This window comes from Leptosomus discolor, chromosome 7 (genome assembly GCF_034619465.1).
Source record: "Leptosomus discolor isolate bLepDis1 chromosome 7, bLepDis1.hap2, whole genome shotgun sequence".
NCBI classification, from domain to species: Eukaryota; Metazoa; Chordata; class Aves; order Leptosomiformes; family Leptosomidae; genus Leptosomus; species Leptosomus discolor.
In genome coordinates, this window is record NC_141397.1 from 21,975,278 (window position 1) to 21,994,329 (window position 19,052).

The 19,052-nt window shown below is 46.2% G+C and overlaps 1 protein-coding gene across 1 annotated transcript; it reads left to right on the plus strand.

Moving 5' to 3' along the window:
* The first annotated feature begins 5,588 nt into the window (after window positions 1-5,588).
* Window positions 5,589-17,272, plus strand: TMEM108 (transmembrane protein 108). Its single transcript, XM_009958259.2, has 3 exons — window positions 5,589-6,798; window positions 15,630-15,784; window positions 17,150-17,272. The coding sequence occupies exons 1-3, from the start codon at window positions 5,589-5,591 to the stop codon at window positions 17,270-17,272; spliced, it is 1,488 nt and encodes a 495-aa protein (XP_009956561.2).
* The last annotated feature ends 1,780 nt before the right edge of the window (window positions 17,273-19,052 follow it).

Below are 19,052 nucleotides of genomic sequence, written 5' to 3' on the forward strand. Positions count from 1 at the left end.
ACTAAAGTCATTGGGAACCTTTCCACAGGCTTTAAATCAGAAGTTACGTAAGTTTGTGTTGTTTAAAGGGGGTGCCCCAGGGAGGTTGAACGCGTCAGCTGACTCGATAGCAGCATGCCTGCTCTGCCATGTCATGCAAAAAGGCTGTTCTCGAAGTGCCGATGAAGTGTCCCATGCAGCATCAGGCGGTACTAACTCCTAAGTGCAGCCTTTTAATGTCCTGTGCCAGGACACTGGCTCCTAGTGAGGGCTCCTGAGGTCCTCAGATAAAACAGTCAAAGAACATCAGCTGCTTGAGCCCAAATCGCTTTGTTTTTCTTGTTTGGAGGGAGGCAGTTCTGGCTCCTGCGTGCAAAGAAAAGGGTTGTGAGGAAATTCACAAATGGTAGGACCCTGCAGATTTCATAGTCTGGGAAAGCAAAATATTCCTAACCCCTGACTTTTTCGAGACTCACTGAAGACATCAACCGCAGTCTTTTAAAACACTGCTGTAAAGGAACTCCTTCATTTTCTTCACGTACACAACTATACACACCATCTCTGGACTCCTCATGTGAGTATACAATGGGAAGAAACACTGCAGGGAGATCCTGTTGAGATTTGAACCATTGCACCACGTTGTCGGGAAGGAGTTCTTATGGCTAAATGCACATCAGCACCCTCTGTGTTCACTCTGCTGTGCTTCATCCTTGAGTTAATTCATTTTGTACTTAATATTCCCTTCTTGGTGCTCTATGCAAGACCACAGGATGACACAGTTCACACCACAGAGATATCAGGTCAATCAGCCTTCTCATTAGGGTTGAATGGTTTTAATGTAGTCATAAAATTAGACTCCAAAATTGAGAATTTGACACAGAGCATTTAAAAGCCAAACCAGTTTGACCCCTTCTGAGCATTAGCTCCTATACCTTAGAAATGGCCCCTTATGAAAAAACTTAATAGTGTGAACTGACCTTTGAAAATATAATGAATCATTATTATTTGCTATAATGTGCTTACATCAATCTGTATTACCATTATGCCAGCAGATAGTAAGGACTGCCAGTCCTTACCCCAGAGGGCTCAAGCTCTAAGTCAGATCAGTCCTAGGAGTCCTAGGCAGCTGAAACTGAAGGATTTTGGCAAAGAGCAGCACGACTGCACTTTGAACTGACCGAGACCTTTTGCTATGTACGGTTGGACTTGATGATCTTAGAGGTCTATTCTAACCTAATGATTCTATGATTCTATAATGATTCTGTGATCTCACCTGGGATATCAAAGCTTGGCCATGGCAACTTGATAGCAACCAGAAGGTTTCCTTTCAGTGGCAGTCTGATTGAGGGTAAGCTGAGGCACCGGGGGACAATTGGCATCTACCCAACATGGCCCTTTTCTCAGTGTGCATGCATTTGTGAAGTAGAAACAGAGGTTGGGAAGGTGTTGTGGTTTTGGCCCACTCAGCTGGCAACAAAGCTGCTCACTCACCCCTACCCACCCCAGCCCTCAAATACAACCAAAAGGCTCCAGGGCTGAGACAAAGGACAGGAAGGGCTCGCCCACCAGTTATGGTCACCAGCGAAAACACTTGGGGAAACAGCATCAATTTTGTTTAAACACTCCCACAAATTTACCAATCAAATCAGAGTAGCATAGTGAGAAATACAACAAGTTCTTAAAACCACCTTCCCCCTACCCCTCCCTTCTTCCCAGGCTCAACTTCACTCCCAGTTTCTCTACTTCCTCCACCCCTGACACAGGGGGGCAGGGAATGGGGTTTTCAGTCAGTTTTTCATGCATTGTCTCTGCTGCTCCTTCCTTCTTAGGGAGAGGGGCCCTTGCAGTCCTCCCCTGCTCCAGCGTGGGTCCCTCTCATGGCAGACAGTCCTCCACCAACTTCTCCAATGCAATTCCTTCCCACGGGGCCACAGCTCCTCACGAACCACCCCAGCGTGGGTCCCTCCCGGGGCTGCCACCCCTCCCAGTGAAGACGTGCTCCAGTGCAGGCTGCCTCAGAGCCACAGCCTGCTCTGGTGTGGGGTCCTTCCTGAGCTGCAGGTGGGCATCTGCTCCACTGTTGATAACCATGAGCTGCAGGGGGTCAGCTCATCATCTCACCACTGGCTGCAGGGGAATCTCTGCCCTGGCGCACCTCCCCACCTACTTCTTCATTGATCTGCGTGTCTGCGGGGTTGTTTCTCTCACATTCCCCTCCTCTCCACTCTCCCAAAACAAAGAGTCTTGCCTCACATGTTTTGCCTTCTTCAATATGTTTATTTGCAGAGCTGCTGATTGGCCTGGCCTTGGCCAGAGGTAGGTCCAAATTGGACTTCTCAAAGCCTCTTACAGGAGCCACCTCTGTAGCCCCCTCCCCACTACCAAAACCCCACCAGACACAAACCCAACACAGAAAGGAAGAAATTTGAAGGGGTTGGTTAAGTCCATTTCTGTGACAAATGCCTCCTGCGCCTTAGTAGAGAAATTCTGAATATCATTTTCCTAGGCTTAAGCCAGTATTGCCAAACAAGGCAGTCTAATATCGAGGACCTCCATAAAAGTCCCACTTTGTAAGACATTGCATATCCTCAAGTGATAGAAAAGTAAGTGGGAGCTCTGGGCAACCAGGTCACTGCAAATCCAGCCAGAGCATGCTTAGGTGATGATGCAGAGCATCTGAAATTACCGATTCCAGATTTACTTTTGCTTTCTAGTTTGCTGTTGATCAATTATAAAGCAAATTAATTCTACTTAAAAGGGCCAGCAAATCCCACTGTGCAGTCGTTGTTATCAGTTTATTCTTCCTAAAAATACAGCACTGGCTATTTTTTCAATGATTCACTAAGCTGAATATTTTTTCAGGAGGTAGGGACACAGATTAGCTCTTATTGTCACTGAAGGAGTTGCTGTGGTCCATTCAAACAGTAAAAAAAAGTCCTGAGAAGCTGTAGCTTATGGGCCTACAGTGGCTCTGCAGAGGCTGTTAAAGGGAGCCTAGCAGATGAGCAAAACCTGACTGCCACAGCCTGAGACAGCAAAATGTCATGGGTATTATTCTTTATTGTCAGGTAAATTGCTTCTGATGTAGTATTTCCTTTGAATAATTATTCGTAGTTTACAAGCCACCCAAAGGTACTAGCTAAATGCATCCGGCTTCCCGTGCTTCATGTGTGGTGAACTGCTACCACAGCAGACTACCCCAGAGAGATTACAAATCTTTATAGCAGCAAGCTTCTGATTTATCAGTATTTCAAGAAGTGGAGATGGATATTGGGTAGGTTTTTAGCCAAAGATCAGGGTTTCTAATCGCAGGGCACAATATGCAGAAAAGCCAACAATTTCCTTATTCCTTAAGGAATATCCTGAAGAAAAACCTTAACCCAATAGAGATGTTTTTCTGTGCATGTGTAAAGAAAGTAGTTACACAAAGAACATCCAAAAATTTTAGCAGGTATTACAGTCATTATAATCTAGTATCTCATAAGATCTGCCAATGCACTTTATCTTGTGTGCTCAGAACAGCAGGCCTAAAGTTTCCTGAAACATTATCTTCACACACCAAATCCAAAATAAATGGTCATCCGTTCCTCTTTGAATTTGTTCTGTGGCAGCAACTTGCCTTGGCATGAAATATTAGCCATATGGACCCTAGAATATCTGCTTTGACCTTGACCTCAGAACAAGTGCTGCCAAAAATGTGAAGAAAACTCCTGCCTTTCATTTCCAAGAGTGATGCTCCACAAGTATAGCATGATCCGCTCTCTTGGTTGCATCTTAGTGTACAGAATATTTTTTTTTCCTTTCACTAAGTAAGTGTTCTGCTAAGAGCATATTGTCTGCGGCTGACTAGGAACTGGAAAGCAGAATGCCAGACGATGGCTTATTTGGCAAAGATATTTATTTCAGAAATAAATAAAAAAAGAGCTAGTTTTAGCATCAGGCAGTGGAAAGTGCATTGCTTGTAATTGTCTCTTACTACATTATCCAGTCAGTGTTTTCATCTTCTGGTTACTCTGCGAAGTAACAGGAGACTGCTGGGGACAAGATGAGGTCATCTTTTTAGTTGCAGAGCTCTGCACTGTTGTGGTTCAGAAATGATGGTTAGTGATCAAAGTAGAGCATTTAGCTGGGTGAGGGGAATAGGTACTGCTCCTTTGGTGGGTTTTTGCTATGTGTATTGAACTGCTTGTGAATGGGTGTGAATGGTGCACAGGATTCAGAATAAACACGTTTCATGGCATTTGCATCTGCCCAATGTGCAGCAGAACCCTAGGGCTCAGTGGACATCTAATTAGAGATCTTTTTTCACTTTCCCAAGTCCCTGTCTTCCTTTTCTGCTGGTACCCTTAGCAGATATTCCGAAGCAGGGTAGAACTAAATGGCATAACAACGCTCACGGAGAAAGCTGGCAAGCCTGGGAAGGGTGGAGAAGGGGGCAGGAAGGTACTCCACTGTCTTGGCTGGAAGGCGATCCCAGTTTGAAGTCCTGCAGCTTTGACGAACTCATCTCCCTGATTTGTTAAGACTGTGACAACATTTTTCACCTTGACACCGCTGGTTGAAATTCACACTCACACAGTGCTAATGGTGCCATCTGATGATGCTCAGTGGACTGTGCAAAATGGATTTATTCTGTGTACTTCCTAGTGGGCAGAGATCCACATTAGACTCGACAGCTTCAACATATGGAAACGGTGACGTGTGATTGATGTGGTCCCTGCAGGTCACACCAACTCATGGTGTATTAGCCCTACATCCCGGGGAGGCTTATGCTACTGCAGCTGCCCACGTCCATTATCTGGCCTAGGAATAAAGGAAGAATTGATGTTCCCACTGATGTGAATCTGGCACCTCATGAAATGATGTGCACTACAGAGGGTGGCAGGAGGCAAATTTCACACAATCCAAGCCCATGGTACATGTGAGCACAGAATAGGTTACACCCAAACATTTGTATATGGGTGCGAAGGGCAAGTTGTGTTAGTCAGACCCCTAATAGTCACGTGGCTTTAAAATGGCTGTGATAGCTATGTTTTCTTGTTCATTTTTAACATCTGAGATTTTCCATATCTCATACTCTAAAATAAGTGACTAGATTTTCCGAAGTTGCTAAGGACAGCATACATAACCCAGGAAGCCCTCTCATCAGACACCCCTTCTTGACCTAATTTTCAGCAAGGGCTAAGCAGCTGCTCTCTCAAAAAACAGATTGCTTAATGGCATCCAAGACTGGAGGCAGCCAAATTTAGGATTTTGCAGCCAAAAGAATAAGTGGAATAAGGTTACCCATAATGATGTGGACATTCACCTAGAGGCCTTCCGGCCAAAACAAAAATAAAAACTTTTGTTTCTACCCCTAAAAAGTAGAATGCTTTGTAGCTTTTACAGGGAAATCACCTGCCTATGGCACTTTAAAGCACTCTCCTGAGTCCATACTGCAAGCTCCTCTCTCCCTTTGCTGCAGAGATTCCCTGCAACCTTCCCGTTCCCACCTCGCTGCTCCCACGGCCACGGGGCCACTGCAGCCCTTGCAGATTTTCCTTTCTCTTCCTACTTTCCCAGAGGAGCTGAAAAAGTTGGATGCTAACTCTTCTGTCCTTCTGCAGAACATGGAAGGTATACCTTCCTGCCAGATGCGCAAGCTGCGCCCTTCCCTGTCCGCTGGTCCCTCCCTGATGTCTCACCCTCTCTCTGTGTTTTTTCCTCCAGGTGTTCTACTGATCTTGGCACTGACAGAAGAGCTGGTGTTTTCTGTTCAGGTACTGTCTCCCACTGTCTCCTCCTCTCAGGGCTTCCCAATGGACACTACCACTATTACAGCCATGGGAACAACACGTCACCACAAAGACCGCCATGCGGCAGAGCCCCTTCCTACATCTGCTCGTGCCATCCCCCATCCCATCAGCCTGGCGGAGAAAGCCCTTTCCACCGGGCAAAAGCAAGCGAGCAGCCCTCGCGTCGGCAAAAAGGAAACATATCATTTATACAACCAGAGTGCTTTGTACTCAGGACAGACTCGCCCCAAGGGGAAAATATTCCAGGTTTTCAAAGGCAACTTCACAGAGTCCTCAGAGCCTTACCTAAAGACGACCCTGCACTCTCCCTTTCCTACCCTGAAGAGCCCTTTCACAGACCACCCTTTTCAGTCCCAGACCACAGCATCCAGCGATCCAAATGGCACGGGGCTGGCAAGAACTACACACTCAGACCCTTCCCACCATAACGCCTCGGGAAGCCTTAGGGAAGCAGAGCGAGGGGATGGGGCCGAGCTAGTGGTGCAGGAGGCAGATTTTGCCACCACAACTGCTGGACCATCGACTGATCCTGAAGCAGTGTCGGTGCCTTTTAAACCCACTCACTACGGCGTATGGGATATGCTGAGCAAAAACAACTCTTGGGTGACCTTGAATCTCAGTACAAATGTCCCTCTATTTGCTGGCCCTGGATCTGCAACAGCAGCAGCGGGTCACTCGGTTCAGACCAGTTTTGATGTCAGCGTCTCCTCCCCAGCAGTGGGAGACCCCAAGGGACCCGCTCCAACGCAGCATGGTGCGGTGACTAATGCAACCTTGCTGGGCAGTGCTCTCTCCGCAGCGCCTGCCACGAGGCTGTCCAGCTCCATTTCCACGGCTGGCTCCACCGCTACTGGGAACTTCCTAAACAGACTGGTTCCTGCCGGGACCTGGAAACCCGGGGTGCAAGGAAACATCTCCCATGTCACTGAGGGCGACAAACCTCCACACAGAGCCACCATCTGTCTCAGCAAGATGGACATTGCCTGGATCATTCTGGCTATCAGCGTACCTATATCCTCATGTTGTAAGTTAATTGCCACTTTATTTTGCTTTCTCTTCCCTTAAAATTCCGATTTTGGCCCATGATTCAAGGACCAGGTGGAGAGCTAACAGAGGCAGGGCAGCTTGAGATGGATGAGAAGCAATCACTAGACAGAGTTAACATTCACTGACCAAACTGCTTAGCTTCAAAATGTAGGGCTAAAATGTTTACACTTAAAGCATACTTGCTCTGTTGCTATTAGAAATCACTTACTCTTTTGGGGCCCTTCACTTGAGGGTGTAACACAAGGCTGAACAACTCTAGAAGGCAAAGCAGCTTTACTTCAAGGTGTTTAAGCTGGTGACCAAAAATTGTACAAGTCTCAAATCTAGGAACCGCTGTATGCTGCCCTGGAATTGGATTTGAAAAGCCCACTGCTAACCCAAAGGATTAATGACAGTTGTAGTACTGATACCTTAGGAAACACCAGTTTTCCAGTGCAATAAAATATTTCATTGCAGGCAGTTCATGAACTATCAGATTTTGAAGTTTGATATCCAGGGTGCTGGTTTCCTCCATGTTAATTCTGAGTTTACAGCTGCTGAGGGAGCAGGAAGAGCTTGAAATCCTGGCCTTCAGACACCGGGAGTCAGCCACCTGCAGGATCAGGGCAGGCCAGGTTCCCAGAGCTGGCTTAGGGTCTCATCATTTGACTCAGTTACAAAAAAATACATGAGAAATTATGAAAAAGCTTGCGAGTGGATGCCAGGGTGTTTACTGCTTGGCTGGGTTCTGTCAGCGAGGTGGGACAAAGTGGGGTTTCACTGTTGCGGGGTGTGATTATAGTGATCTGTCTGGAGTGAAACCTTTGCTGTCTGAGGAAACATAAAAGGGTAGCAGCCAACAATATTGAGTATTAATTCTGTTATTTACAGCTATGAGCTGTACTGAGGACAAGGCTAGATGAGCTGACCTATCCAGTCTTGCACTTAGCTTACTTTTGCCAGAAAGGACAGCGCTGCTCTCTCCTGCCCTCTGAGGCACAGCCACCTACCTGATCCTGCCCCTCTCCTCCTGCCTGGGCCTGACACCTCCCTGGGACACTTTAGGAGTGCTGAAGTGGCCAAAAAATATTCACTTTGCTCTTTGGTACTTTCTGTCCACCCAGTGAGCTGAATCAGCTCCCCGCAGGATTTCATCTCAGAGCATGAGACCTGGAGTGGATGAGGCTGCAGGAATACACACCTGGAGAGGGAGCTGCAGTAATCCTTTCAGCAGCTGCAAATTACTGGATTGGCTCAGCATATCTATTAGACTTGTACCTCTGGGACTATCGGTTCTGCTATTGCCAACGTGGTTAAAACCACAAGTGAGAACAAAGCTTAAACCGAAAAGATGGACAATGAAAATAAAGAGAAACCAAAGCAGAGGTGTGCATACATACATCTGCAAAAGATGGAGAGGAGAAATGGGATGTAGCAAGCACAAGATGAGCAGCAATGATATTTGATGATCTGAAAAACAGTGCCTTGTCTACCAATCAGTAGAAATAGAGGATCAAATAAGTTCTTCCAAGCATTATGTTTTGGGCCAATATTCAGAAAGCAAGCTGATCTGGATAGAAAGCACCCAAATACAAAACACAAAATACAATACTGTACAACACAACCATAGGAAGCATGACCAGTGTGTGAATTGGTGTATGTCTCTGCCTGCAGTGTGCCATATATAAGCTAATAACTAATGATATTTATTATTATTATTAATAATAATAATATGAAGAGTCTTTTGGCAGGACTTCTAACCCACTATTCATTAAATAGTGGTGTTTAAACGTTCCTTATCATATGTGCCATAACAGTATGTGTTCATGTGACTGTCCCTATTCACTTGTATTTGTAAGCTGCATTTTTTTAAACGGCAGATGTTATTTTGAAAATTATGTATACCAGCTCTAAAAATTGAATATTTAAATGATTCAAATACTTAAGTCCTGCTTTCAGGGCCAGATTTCTGAGGATGGTCTTCAGTGGAACTCTCCTTTTAGAATCTGCGGATCCTCAGACACGTTTCAGAGTTGAAATAAATGGGATTTTTTTTTTGGATCTGGCCAAAGTGCCTAGGGAATTGCTTTCAGCCAAAAGTTATGCTGTTTAAACTATGCCATGGTAAGTGCTGTTCTACAGGCATAGGTTATTCCTGTAGGAGATGAAAAATATGTTAGAACCACCTAAAGCAGTTTTACCCAGAAGCGGACGTATTGGTCGTGGCTCCGCTGTGTGCGGCACCGCAGAGGGGCACGTTGTTCCCTGCCCCGCGGGCACCTGCGCACCTTCAGGCAGGGGGGTGCGGTGCGGGATGCGCGGCGTTCGGTGCGGGGCGTGCGAAGGGGACTGTCGCCACCTCCTGGGCGCAGGCGCCTGCAGCTGAGGACAGAAGGCCCCGCGCTGGCATTTTCTCATCACTGCTGGTCTAGAGGAGGCTGATGCCAAGAGACGGATGAAGCCATTTGGATTTCATGTCATCTTCAGGGGGTGAAAATGTTTTCGGTGAGAAGCTTCACACTGTTGTGGGCATGGGCTGAGAAAACACTGGCCTGCTCCTGCCTCGGGATGCTTAGAGGTGGAGGTATCGCGGATATCGAGACTCAGCCCCATGCTCTTAAATATCTGAGCTGCCTTAGGAGGGAACAAGCCATGGAGAAAGTCACTGAGGACTCCTGTCATAGCAGGTTATTGCTGCCCTGGAGCTGCAGGCTGGCGGCTCGGTGCTCAGGCTGGCACCTTCAAGGCTGCTGTCCAGACCCATGGAGTGGGACAGCAAGCCCTGAGCCACTACTGAGACACCTGTGAGCAAGGGTAAGTCCCTGCACCAGGGGGAAGGCAGCCCCGAGGCAGGGACATTAGCAACGCACCCTGGAAAAGAAGTGGAAGGAGGTGAGGAGAGGCAACTGGATCCTGTGCTTGGCTGCAGAGCTGCAGGAATCTAACTCTGCTCCCTTCTCTTGCTAATGAGGAGTGCCCCTGAGCCAGCTCACTGACCTCCAGGCTGTTTCCAGAGCCCTTGCAGAGCTGCACAGTGCCCAGCGCATCTCTCCTCTGCTGAGAGCCCTTCTGCCTTTCCTCATAATCCCTGCCCTGCATGAGAGGTGGCAAAGAGGCTGGAAAAGCCTTCCTTCTCAGGGGGCTTCTGGGCACAGATTGTGCTGCCCGAAATCCTCGGAAGGGAAAATGCATCATGACACTGCAGAGAGAGACACATCTGCCCCTCTCTGACGTGTGGCGCAGCAGGTTCCCATGCTCTGCTTGCTGTCACACCTTCTATTGACAGGCACCTGTTAAATGAAAACCTGTTGGCACTTTAACTTCGATAGCAGGGGAAGTGACCTGCTAGAGAGTGACCACAGGAGCCCTTGGCTCCTTGTCCTCACTGGAAGAAGTGCCCGGGCTGCTGCACTTCTCACGGATGAAAGACCCTACCAGGGCTCCTCCCTGCCCATCCCTGACATGGAGATTTGCACCTAAGAGCAGAAAGCAGCAGAAGGTTTGTTCAGCATCGCTGTGTCCTGGCATCTGAGCCCCACTGAGGACTGGCAGGTCCTGACAGCTGTGCTGGTGGCACAGCTCAGTGGCTAGAGCACTAGCCTGAAGACCTGGGCCTCAGGAGCTCGCCTCATGAAATAAGAGATGGGATTTAGCCTCCCTGTCCTTACAGTACATATTTCTTTAAAAATGCATAGTTTTCTTAGTCCCACTGAAATCCCTCAAAATGCTAGCCAGAAAAGTAATGCTTTGAATAGGAATGCATGAGCCACATCTGCTGCGTGAACCTGGGGAACTCATTTCGCCTTTCGGTACCTCAGTTTCATGGTATATATAACGGGTAATGTTGCTAAATGCCATTTGAGGGCTGCAAAAATGAAGGATTCTGTATCATTGCATTCCCAGGAAAGCAGTCATATATAACACGGATATCAGTATTTTCCACATGGCACAGTTTGAGTTGTTGTGGTGGTGTCCTTCAGGCAGCCTTGAACATTTTTTGTGCACGTGCATTTGTACGTGTGTGGGTGCCTGTCTCTGCAATGCAGAACAAGACACAATATGAACTCATTTGAAACCCCACTGTCCTGGTCCTTGGGCTCCCAGTACTTACATTTCTGTAATTACAGAATGACACAATAAAACGTGGAAGAACAGAAACTTGCAAATCAGATGCGCAAAAGTCAATTCATTCAGTCAGTTCTGCTGACATGAGAAAATGCAAGAGGAAGGCTGAGCCTCCAAATGTAGGCATCAGCAGAACTCAAAGAATATATGAAGAATTGCCTTGGACGTAACCCCACTTAGCTCACATTTCATGCACTGGGACGCTTTCCAAAATTATCTCACTCACTTTCTTCGTCACAAAACCTACGAACGTTTGTTTCCTGGTTTGAGGTGAAAGAGATCCCAGGCCCTGAGTCTAATCCCCGAGTGTGAGCTCAGGCTGAGCTGGAGAAGAGCCTCTTGTCTGCAGATGTAAGCAGCCGTGGTCAATAACCACACCCATCGTGATACCCGTGTCACAGCTAAGGCCGTACTGCTATAGACAGCCATAGTAAATGAGGGAAATCGAAAGAAATACAGAAAAACCACTATTTTAGTCACTGAGGCAAGGGTTCTGTAGAAATTTAGTTTATCTTATGATCTGCAGGCACAGAGAGAAGTAAATTAACATCCTTCGGTCCGAGTATTTCCTGACTTTTAAGTGCTTGCAACGTTCAGGTCTGTTAACATCATGTTTTCTGTGGGAGATGGAGAGTGGGGGAGGGGGGTATGCAGCTGTATGAGATGATTGGTAAAATATTTAAGTGAGTTGAAAGAAAAGACAGAAGACTATCAGGAAACCGTAAGGCGTTTGTATGATCTCATTACACTGCATTTATGAGACCAGTATTGAATATGGTGTATAATCCTGGTGGTTTATGTGTTTAAAAAAAAAGATTGGAAGATTAGGAGAGAGCCATGAAAATGATTTAAGAGCTGAGAAATGCCACATAACTCCACTTGTGTCATTATGTAGTCCAAGCAGAGGCTGAAGCCCGCATGTATAGGGGACATTCCCGACAGCGTAGTGGAAGATTTTAATAAAGAAGGCAGAAGGAGATTGAGGAAGTGGCGGATAAAGCTGGAGGTATTTAGACAACAAGGGGAATGTAAACATGTCCCCACAATGGCAATTAAGTATTGAAACAAACTTTGAGGTAATGGGGTGGATATCCTGTCACTCCATGCCCCTAAATGAAGCTGGGTATTTCCTGAGATGTGCTGTACCTTAAATACAGCTTATGGTTAAGTTAACAGGTGAAAGTCTCCTGTTGTGCAGGTGTTGTGCAGGTGAGAGTAGGTGATGAACATGTTCCCACCAACCTAGAAAACTGTAAATCTGTGAGAATCTCATTTCTCCAATTTGTGAGATGTATTATGTCCTGTTTCATGGGTGGGAGGACAGATAATGCAGGTGTAATTTGCCTTAGGGCTGGAAAGAGGCCAGCATCAGAGCTGGAGCTTATCAGCAGCTCTTAGCCGCTGAATGTATGAGTTGACTTTGCTCCCTCTGGACTAGCAGCAGGTCCAAGGATACAGGTTAGAAATGCTTCTGAACCCCCCAGACCTCCAGTGTCCACAAAATTGCAGAGACCCCTGATATTTGCTAACATGTGTCGTAACCTCTGTACGGGGAGCTTCAGGCTGACACAGGGACAACGCTGAAGTGTCCTTTTCGTGGCAGTTGCTGTTGACTTTAACATGGAGCAGACAAAGGGAAAAGTTGGCTTAGCTTTTCTGATTCCCAGAAAGCGTCCAGGTGAGTATTTGAAAACCGGAGAAGAATTAGCCCTTTTTCTGCCCAAAGGGTTGGCCATCTCTGGAAGAGAGGTGATACATGGCAGCACTGAACAAGAGCACTTTCTCGTCCTTACAAGGACATCACATACCAGGAAAGATAAGCAGGATATTGCATTGGCTACTGTTTGTCTCTTCAGCTCTGTTGTTATTATTGGCATTTCTCCCTTCCAAACCATCTCTGCCCTCTATTTCATCTACTTAATGTTCTCACTGGCCATCACAACTGTCTGTCTGGAAAGAGGTTTTTCTGCAATACACATAATTCTAATCATGGGAGCAAATAGATATCTAAGAATATTGGTAAAGCTGTACCCTGTTCCTAGTATTGTTCTGGAAGTGTAATGTCCTAGGTTAGCTACATTAATGTCACTAAAATATGCCCCAAAAGGGTAGTTAATATGAAATGAAGAGGGAATAGCCCCATGCGAGCTCTCATGTCCTTTCTCAGCCTCTTAAATCAGATCTCCTTTGCTTTGAATTGTGGCAGCTTAGGTAGACAGCCTTCTGCTAAAATATGTTATATTCAAGGAAGCTCAGGAACCCGTTTTCCAAGGCCTTCCATCTGTTTGCTCCTGTGTGCACTAAGGTCAGAGGCCAAGAGCATAATTAAGGGAGAGAGCATTATTGCTATATAGCAGCCATATCTGCACGTGGCAAGGCCATTTCCTGCTGGAAGAAGCAGAGATCCCTCTCAACTCAGTGTCACCGGCTTTCCAGCCCCTAAACCCCAAATCTGATAATTCTCTGTCAGCAGCCACAACATTTTATAAGCTGTAAAACCTCAGGCTTTCAAAATACTTGCACAGCGATAAGAGTTGGCTTTACTGGGACTCTGGTAGGCTCAGGCACCTTCAGAAACACTCTGTGCCTTAGGGAGCACTTGTTGCTTGAGTACCGAAAAGCTCCAAGGTCTGTTGACTCTACCCACATAGTGGGGTGGACTAAACATAGGTCCTGCTTCACCTTCTAATCTTAACAAGCCTGCAGGCTGGGCTGGGACATGGAGAGCATATCAGCAAAGCAGGGAGCAAAGATGCAGCCCTTCATCAGGATGGGCATTTCCCCAGGCAGACAGAGCAGTTCTGGTGGCCCCATGGGGTGCCTGCCTATGGGCACGGCAGCAGGAGTCGCGCTGTCAGCAGATGAAGTTATTGGTGACAGAAAGACTGAAGCAATAGGAGTCAATGATAATAGTAAGTGTGATGATGACCTGCTTTTTTGAAACATGCGGGAACGGTGCGGGAGATTTTTCCATTAGTTTCGGAAGAAGATTTATAACATCAGCTCACCTTTCCCTTTGAATGAGACATAAACTGCCTGAACTCAAACCCATTAATTTTTTTTTTCTTAGTAGCTTATTCCTTTGTTTTAAATAGAGCTCTAGCCTTGCACTTTTCTATTGCCATTTTATGTGAGTAGATGGGATAAGAAATTAGACCCACGGCCTATGGGTAGCTGCAATGTTTGTCAAAACATACAAAGCAGCTTTGACCTCCCTGCAGTCTTTTCTTTCCTCTGGGCTATAATTCTAATAAATAATTTTGGCTGTAGCTGAGAAAATAATGTATTTTTCTGCTTCATGAATATTTTCTCTCTTCTTTTCTGCCATGAGGGGTTTAGAAATAACAGAGTGAATTTACAGCAGGGCATTCTCTATTTCACAAGTACAAATCAAAGCAAGTACATGTCCAGTTACCTGTCTGTATGCGTAAATCAGGTAGATTACAAGCACAACTGGCCAATTAATTCCGCAGGTGTAAGATAAGTTCACAGAGCTTACGCATTACTCCTCTGAACAAACCCTTGTACACGGCTCAGCTTCTGCCGGAGCAAGGACCAGTGGGAGCAGTAAGTTTGCTACAGTGGGTTGTGTGGCTTTTGTAAAATTGCCCAGATTGCCCATCTGAATTGCAACAGAGATGACTAAACCGAAAGCAATTCCAGAAAATAATGCTTAGCCAGCTTTGTGTTCGCCAGCCCGCTGTGGGAGTGTTACCCTGGCATCTCTGCAGTCAGGGGGGTGCCTGTGGCCTTGAGGCCAGACAGACAATTGTATCAAGTTTCACTTGCTGGTCACTTTGTCTTGCCTAACTGCTTTGCTTTAAGCTCAAATATTTCAGGTTGCAGAAGCTTAAAGTGTGCTCCACAGATAAGAAAAAAAAATCTTGGACACCACTAATGCCCAGGCAAGTGTAGGGAATGGATTATGCTTATCAGTAGATCCCACATCCTGATACAGCTGATGGAGACAGCAGGAAAGCCCCAGCTCTGGGGTTAATGATATCCTGGAAGCATAAGCAATGTGAGACCGGTGCCAGAGGGGATCTCCACCCCACCTCATCACTGTCTCATCCTGCTCAGGAGCCCATCTGTTCCCCTCGCTGGTCGATGGTGTTTTGGAGCATGGTCACAAAGTACCCAAAATCCAAGTTACAAATGGCAGGTGACAGAGGCAGGGATCAGTGGCACTTCAGGGCAGAAGCTTTTGGTACCGGAGACGTGCAACTACATGCGTTTATGAATTTGGTATTTGAGCCTAGGACAGGCGTCTCTCGTTTGCTAATGTGCTCATCGCTGCAGTGTCTGAACTTGCTAGAAGCAGAAAAGATCTGTGCAGAGGCATCCTTCACAGTCCCTGGGGAGTGCCTTCTGTCCTCCAGGGTCTATAAATCTCTGCTTAGGTATTAAAATACCATCAGTTACAACACCAAAGCTTTTCATTAGCCAGGCAGCCACATCTTGAAGATGATAAGCTTACATCAAAAAGTAAAAGCTGCATATTCTGCCAAGCCCAAAGCCTCATTTGCTTGGCCAGATTCTGACTTAATTGTGTGGGGTTAGGAGAGAGCTAGATCTGACTGAGAGTGGATCATATGAATGAAGGTCAACATCCCTCTCCTTAAGTAATGTAAAAAAAAATCCATGGTACTGATCAGTCCTTATTGAAAAGAAATAACCAAATTTTTGACATGTTTCTATTGACAGCAGTTCTGCTGACAGTCTGCTGCATGAGGAGGAAGAAAAAGACATCTAACCCAGAAAACAACCTGAGCTATTGGAATAATGCTATTACCATGGACTACTTCAACAGGCATGCTGTAGAGTTACCAAGAGAGATCCAGTCCCTGGAGACATCAGAGGTACCTCACTTGCAGAACTAGTGCCTGAGAACTGTAACTGAAGCCATGCTGGGAGAAAGGGAGAGGAAGTCATATAAATAAAGCCTTGAAATCCCTATGCATATTCAGGGAAACAGCTTTTTGAGAAGGACTCAGCCCTACACGTGGTATAAAATGGCATAAATATGTCACCAAAACTGGATTGCCATCCTATTCCCAGCCATTGCAGATATGTTCCTTATTGCTGTGTTGTCAGCAATAACCACCTCTAGGTGTATTTGTTCCCAGGTTCCTTTTGAGGCTACAACCAATGTCTAGCCATACCACGACTGGCTTGTTACTGACAGTCGGTCTTCTAATCTGTCTATGGTGTGCGTGCCACACAGTGTCAGATAAGGGGAGGTTGTGGGAGTTAATGCAAAGAAATTTTGTGCATTTATGTCTCAGGAGCTGCCTATAGCTTTTCAAATAGCAGTTCAGGGGGTGAGTGCTTCCAGTATATAAGCAATCAAAACATTGATATATGGCAGCCTGTAGTGGTGGTGTATACTCATCAGCCTTTACTTAAGGGATCTGACTGGTTCAGTGGGATTATTCATATATAGGCAGGTGATCCTACTGATAGAAATGTTATTTCCTATCCTCATAGATAGAGAAGAATAATTTAGCTTAGTTCAAAGGTGTTTACAGCCTAGAAACAGTGGAGAGTTTGGGTTTATGCTAAAGTGATTTTCAGATGAGCCAGCTGACTAACAGCTCATTAAATAAATTTTAAAAAGTGTTTAGAAAGGAACCTCTGAGATGTGATTAGACAAGCACTCACAGTCCCTTCATTAACCCCACTTTGGGCAATCATTTTGCTCAAACTAAGGCAGGACCTGATCTAGAGTTAACCAAGAATCAAATTATAGACCTATTCACATATAGGATGGTCTCCAAAAGCTGACAGCTGCGTCATTTAAACCTGATCAGAACATGACTGAACTGGGGCATGCTCGGGTGCCCTGGAGCCATATATGTGGTTTTCTGACCTTAAAAAGGAGCTGAAAATGCATCTTTGAGGAGTCAAGCCCAGCTCAAATTCTGCTAAGGGACCTGAAGTTTGGTGCATCTGACTTCTGGGTCCCCAGATTGAGAAAGAATCAGCCTGACTCTCAGCGGAGCTCTTCACTCACAGCTCCTACTGCCTGAAGAAGGGTAAACCCAGCTCACCAAACTTAGGTCTCTGGGAGCCGGAGGGGGCTCTTTTGGAGGACTGGGAGAAGTGATAAAAATAGCAGTCCATTCCTCCTCACATGCATTCGCTTGGGGCAGCGGAGTGCCCTGTGTGCTCATGAAGTGTGAGGGGTGTGAAGTGCTCACCCTGCTTCTCTGTCTTTCTCCTAGGACCACCTCTCTGAGCCGCGCTCCCCTGCCAACGGCGACTACCGTGACAGCGGGATGGTCCTCGTCAACCCCTTCTGTCAAGAAACACTATTTGTAGGACATGAGCAAGTCTCTGAAATATGACCCCACAGCTGCCTGTGTATTGCAGCTTCATCTCTACTGTCTCCAGATTATAAATAAATATATATATATTATAAATATAACCTTTGTGTAACCCTGAATTACAAGAAATGTTTTCAGCTTTTCTTTTCTCCCTCAGAATTGTCAGCCCCTTTTTTATAAGTGTGGTAAAACTTTACAGAACAAACTGTGGCTTTATAAAATAAAGGTATTTCTAAGCAAAACACCTGTCAGGGGGACTGTTTTCTTCACTGTCGTTTACAATCCACTGCTAAATATTCCTGGTCTGGAAGAATACTGGGTAAGGCTGGTTTTGGTGTAGGCAGCATGTGTTGCTTACAGCATCCTGCATCCTACATGACATCACTCTGCCTGACCATGAGCTTTCTGCTCAGTGACCATCCCTTCTCCTACTGTAAAATGACTTTGGTCACTCCTTTTCTTCAGACTGCCAAGCTAGAATACAAACCAGACAGGACCAGCTCCGTTGCCAGAAGCAGTCCGTACAGCTCGTGTGCCAGTCTTGTGTCCTTTGCATGACTCCAGCACTGCCTGAGCACCAACTGGGATGAGACCTTCAGAGTCTGCCTTTCAGTAAAAACCAGCCAGGGTCTGCCAGCTTGGCATGGGGAGAGCAGGGGAGGCGGGCTACAGTGGTTTCATAAACAAACCTGATGCACCCGTGGGATCCAGCGTGACGCAAGACATGGGCAAGCCTGTTGGGGTGGTAATGTTGCCCCATGGCATTTCTATGTTGCCTTCTTCAGACATAAACAGGAGAGACAAGTTCCAGTTTGAGCTCCAAAACTGTTTTACGTGAGCAAGGACAAGAATTACTTTTTTCCCTGCATAAATGTCCCAGCCCCACTACATGCTGGACTCACAGCTGCTCCACTCCAGCCCAGTGTGTCCTGAATTATTTCCTAAAGAGCAAACAGCCTCAAAAGAAGGCATGTAAAGTGTCGCCTTCAAAGGAACAGAAACCTCCTTTGAATTTATCAGATATCTGGAAATCTGGTGACCAGGGACTCCCACCAATTGAATGCTGTGGCTTTGACCACATTTCCATTTCCCCACTGTTTTATTTATCTTGCGTGCTTAGACTGTTAGTACCATTGAATCAAGTTTCCCCCCCCTCTCCTCTCTGAGACCTTCCTTCCACCCTTAGGAATGAAAACTCAGTGTTTCAGAGCAAAATGGCATTTCAGTCCTACAGAGTGAAGCACTGGATTGCAGCCAGTAATGGTGTTAGGGGAACAGTAGGGGTGAACGAAGCTTAAATGGTGGATTAAAAATAGGTTGTTACAAGAAGAGGCTAACATGGAACATGGAATGGCTTTGCCTGAATCGATGCTCTCTCTTTGAGTAACCCAGAACTTTTACCATGGGACCAATTTTCAGTTTTGCTTCTCAACTTGCCCTTTTTTGTATCATTCAGCAAGTGAAATGGGCTCTGTCTTTTGAGGTCTCAAGCTGTCCTCTCCCCACCTGTGGCCATCAGTCCTTGTAGATTATTTTCTACCTTCACTTCTCACTTATCAGGAGCAGTCTGTGAGGCAACAAGGCATTGCCCCCTGCTTCAGCTGGCTGCTCACTGCCATGGGCTGCTCAGGTTTATCACTTGGTTGCATAAAAAAGGAAGCTTGGGCAGGACAGGGTTAGCGTGGCATCACTAACCATATGCCTCATTCAAGGTGAGCCATGACTGCTACCAGAAAAAGGAATTATAGCAGCGACACATCTGGTCCAGCTGTTCCCACCTGCTGGCAGCGTCCCAGTGGCT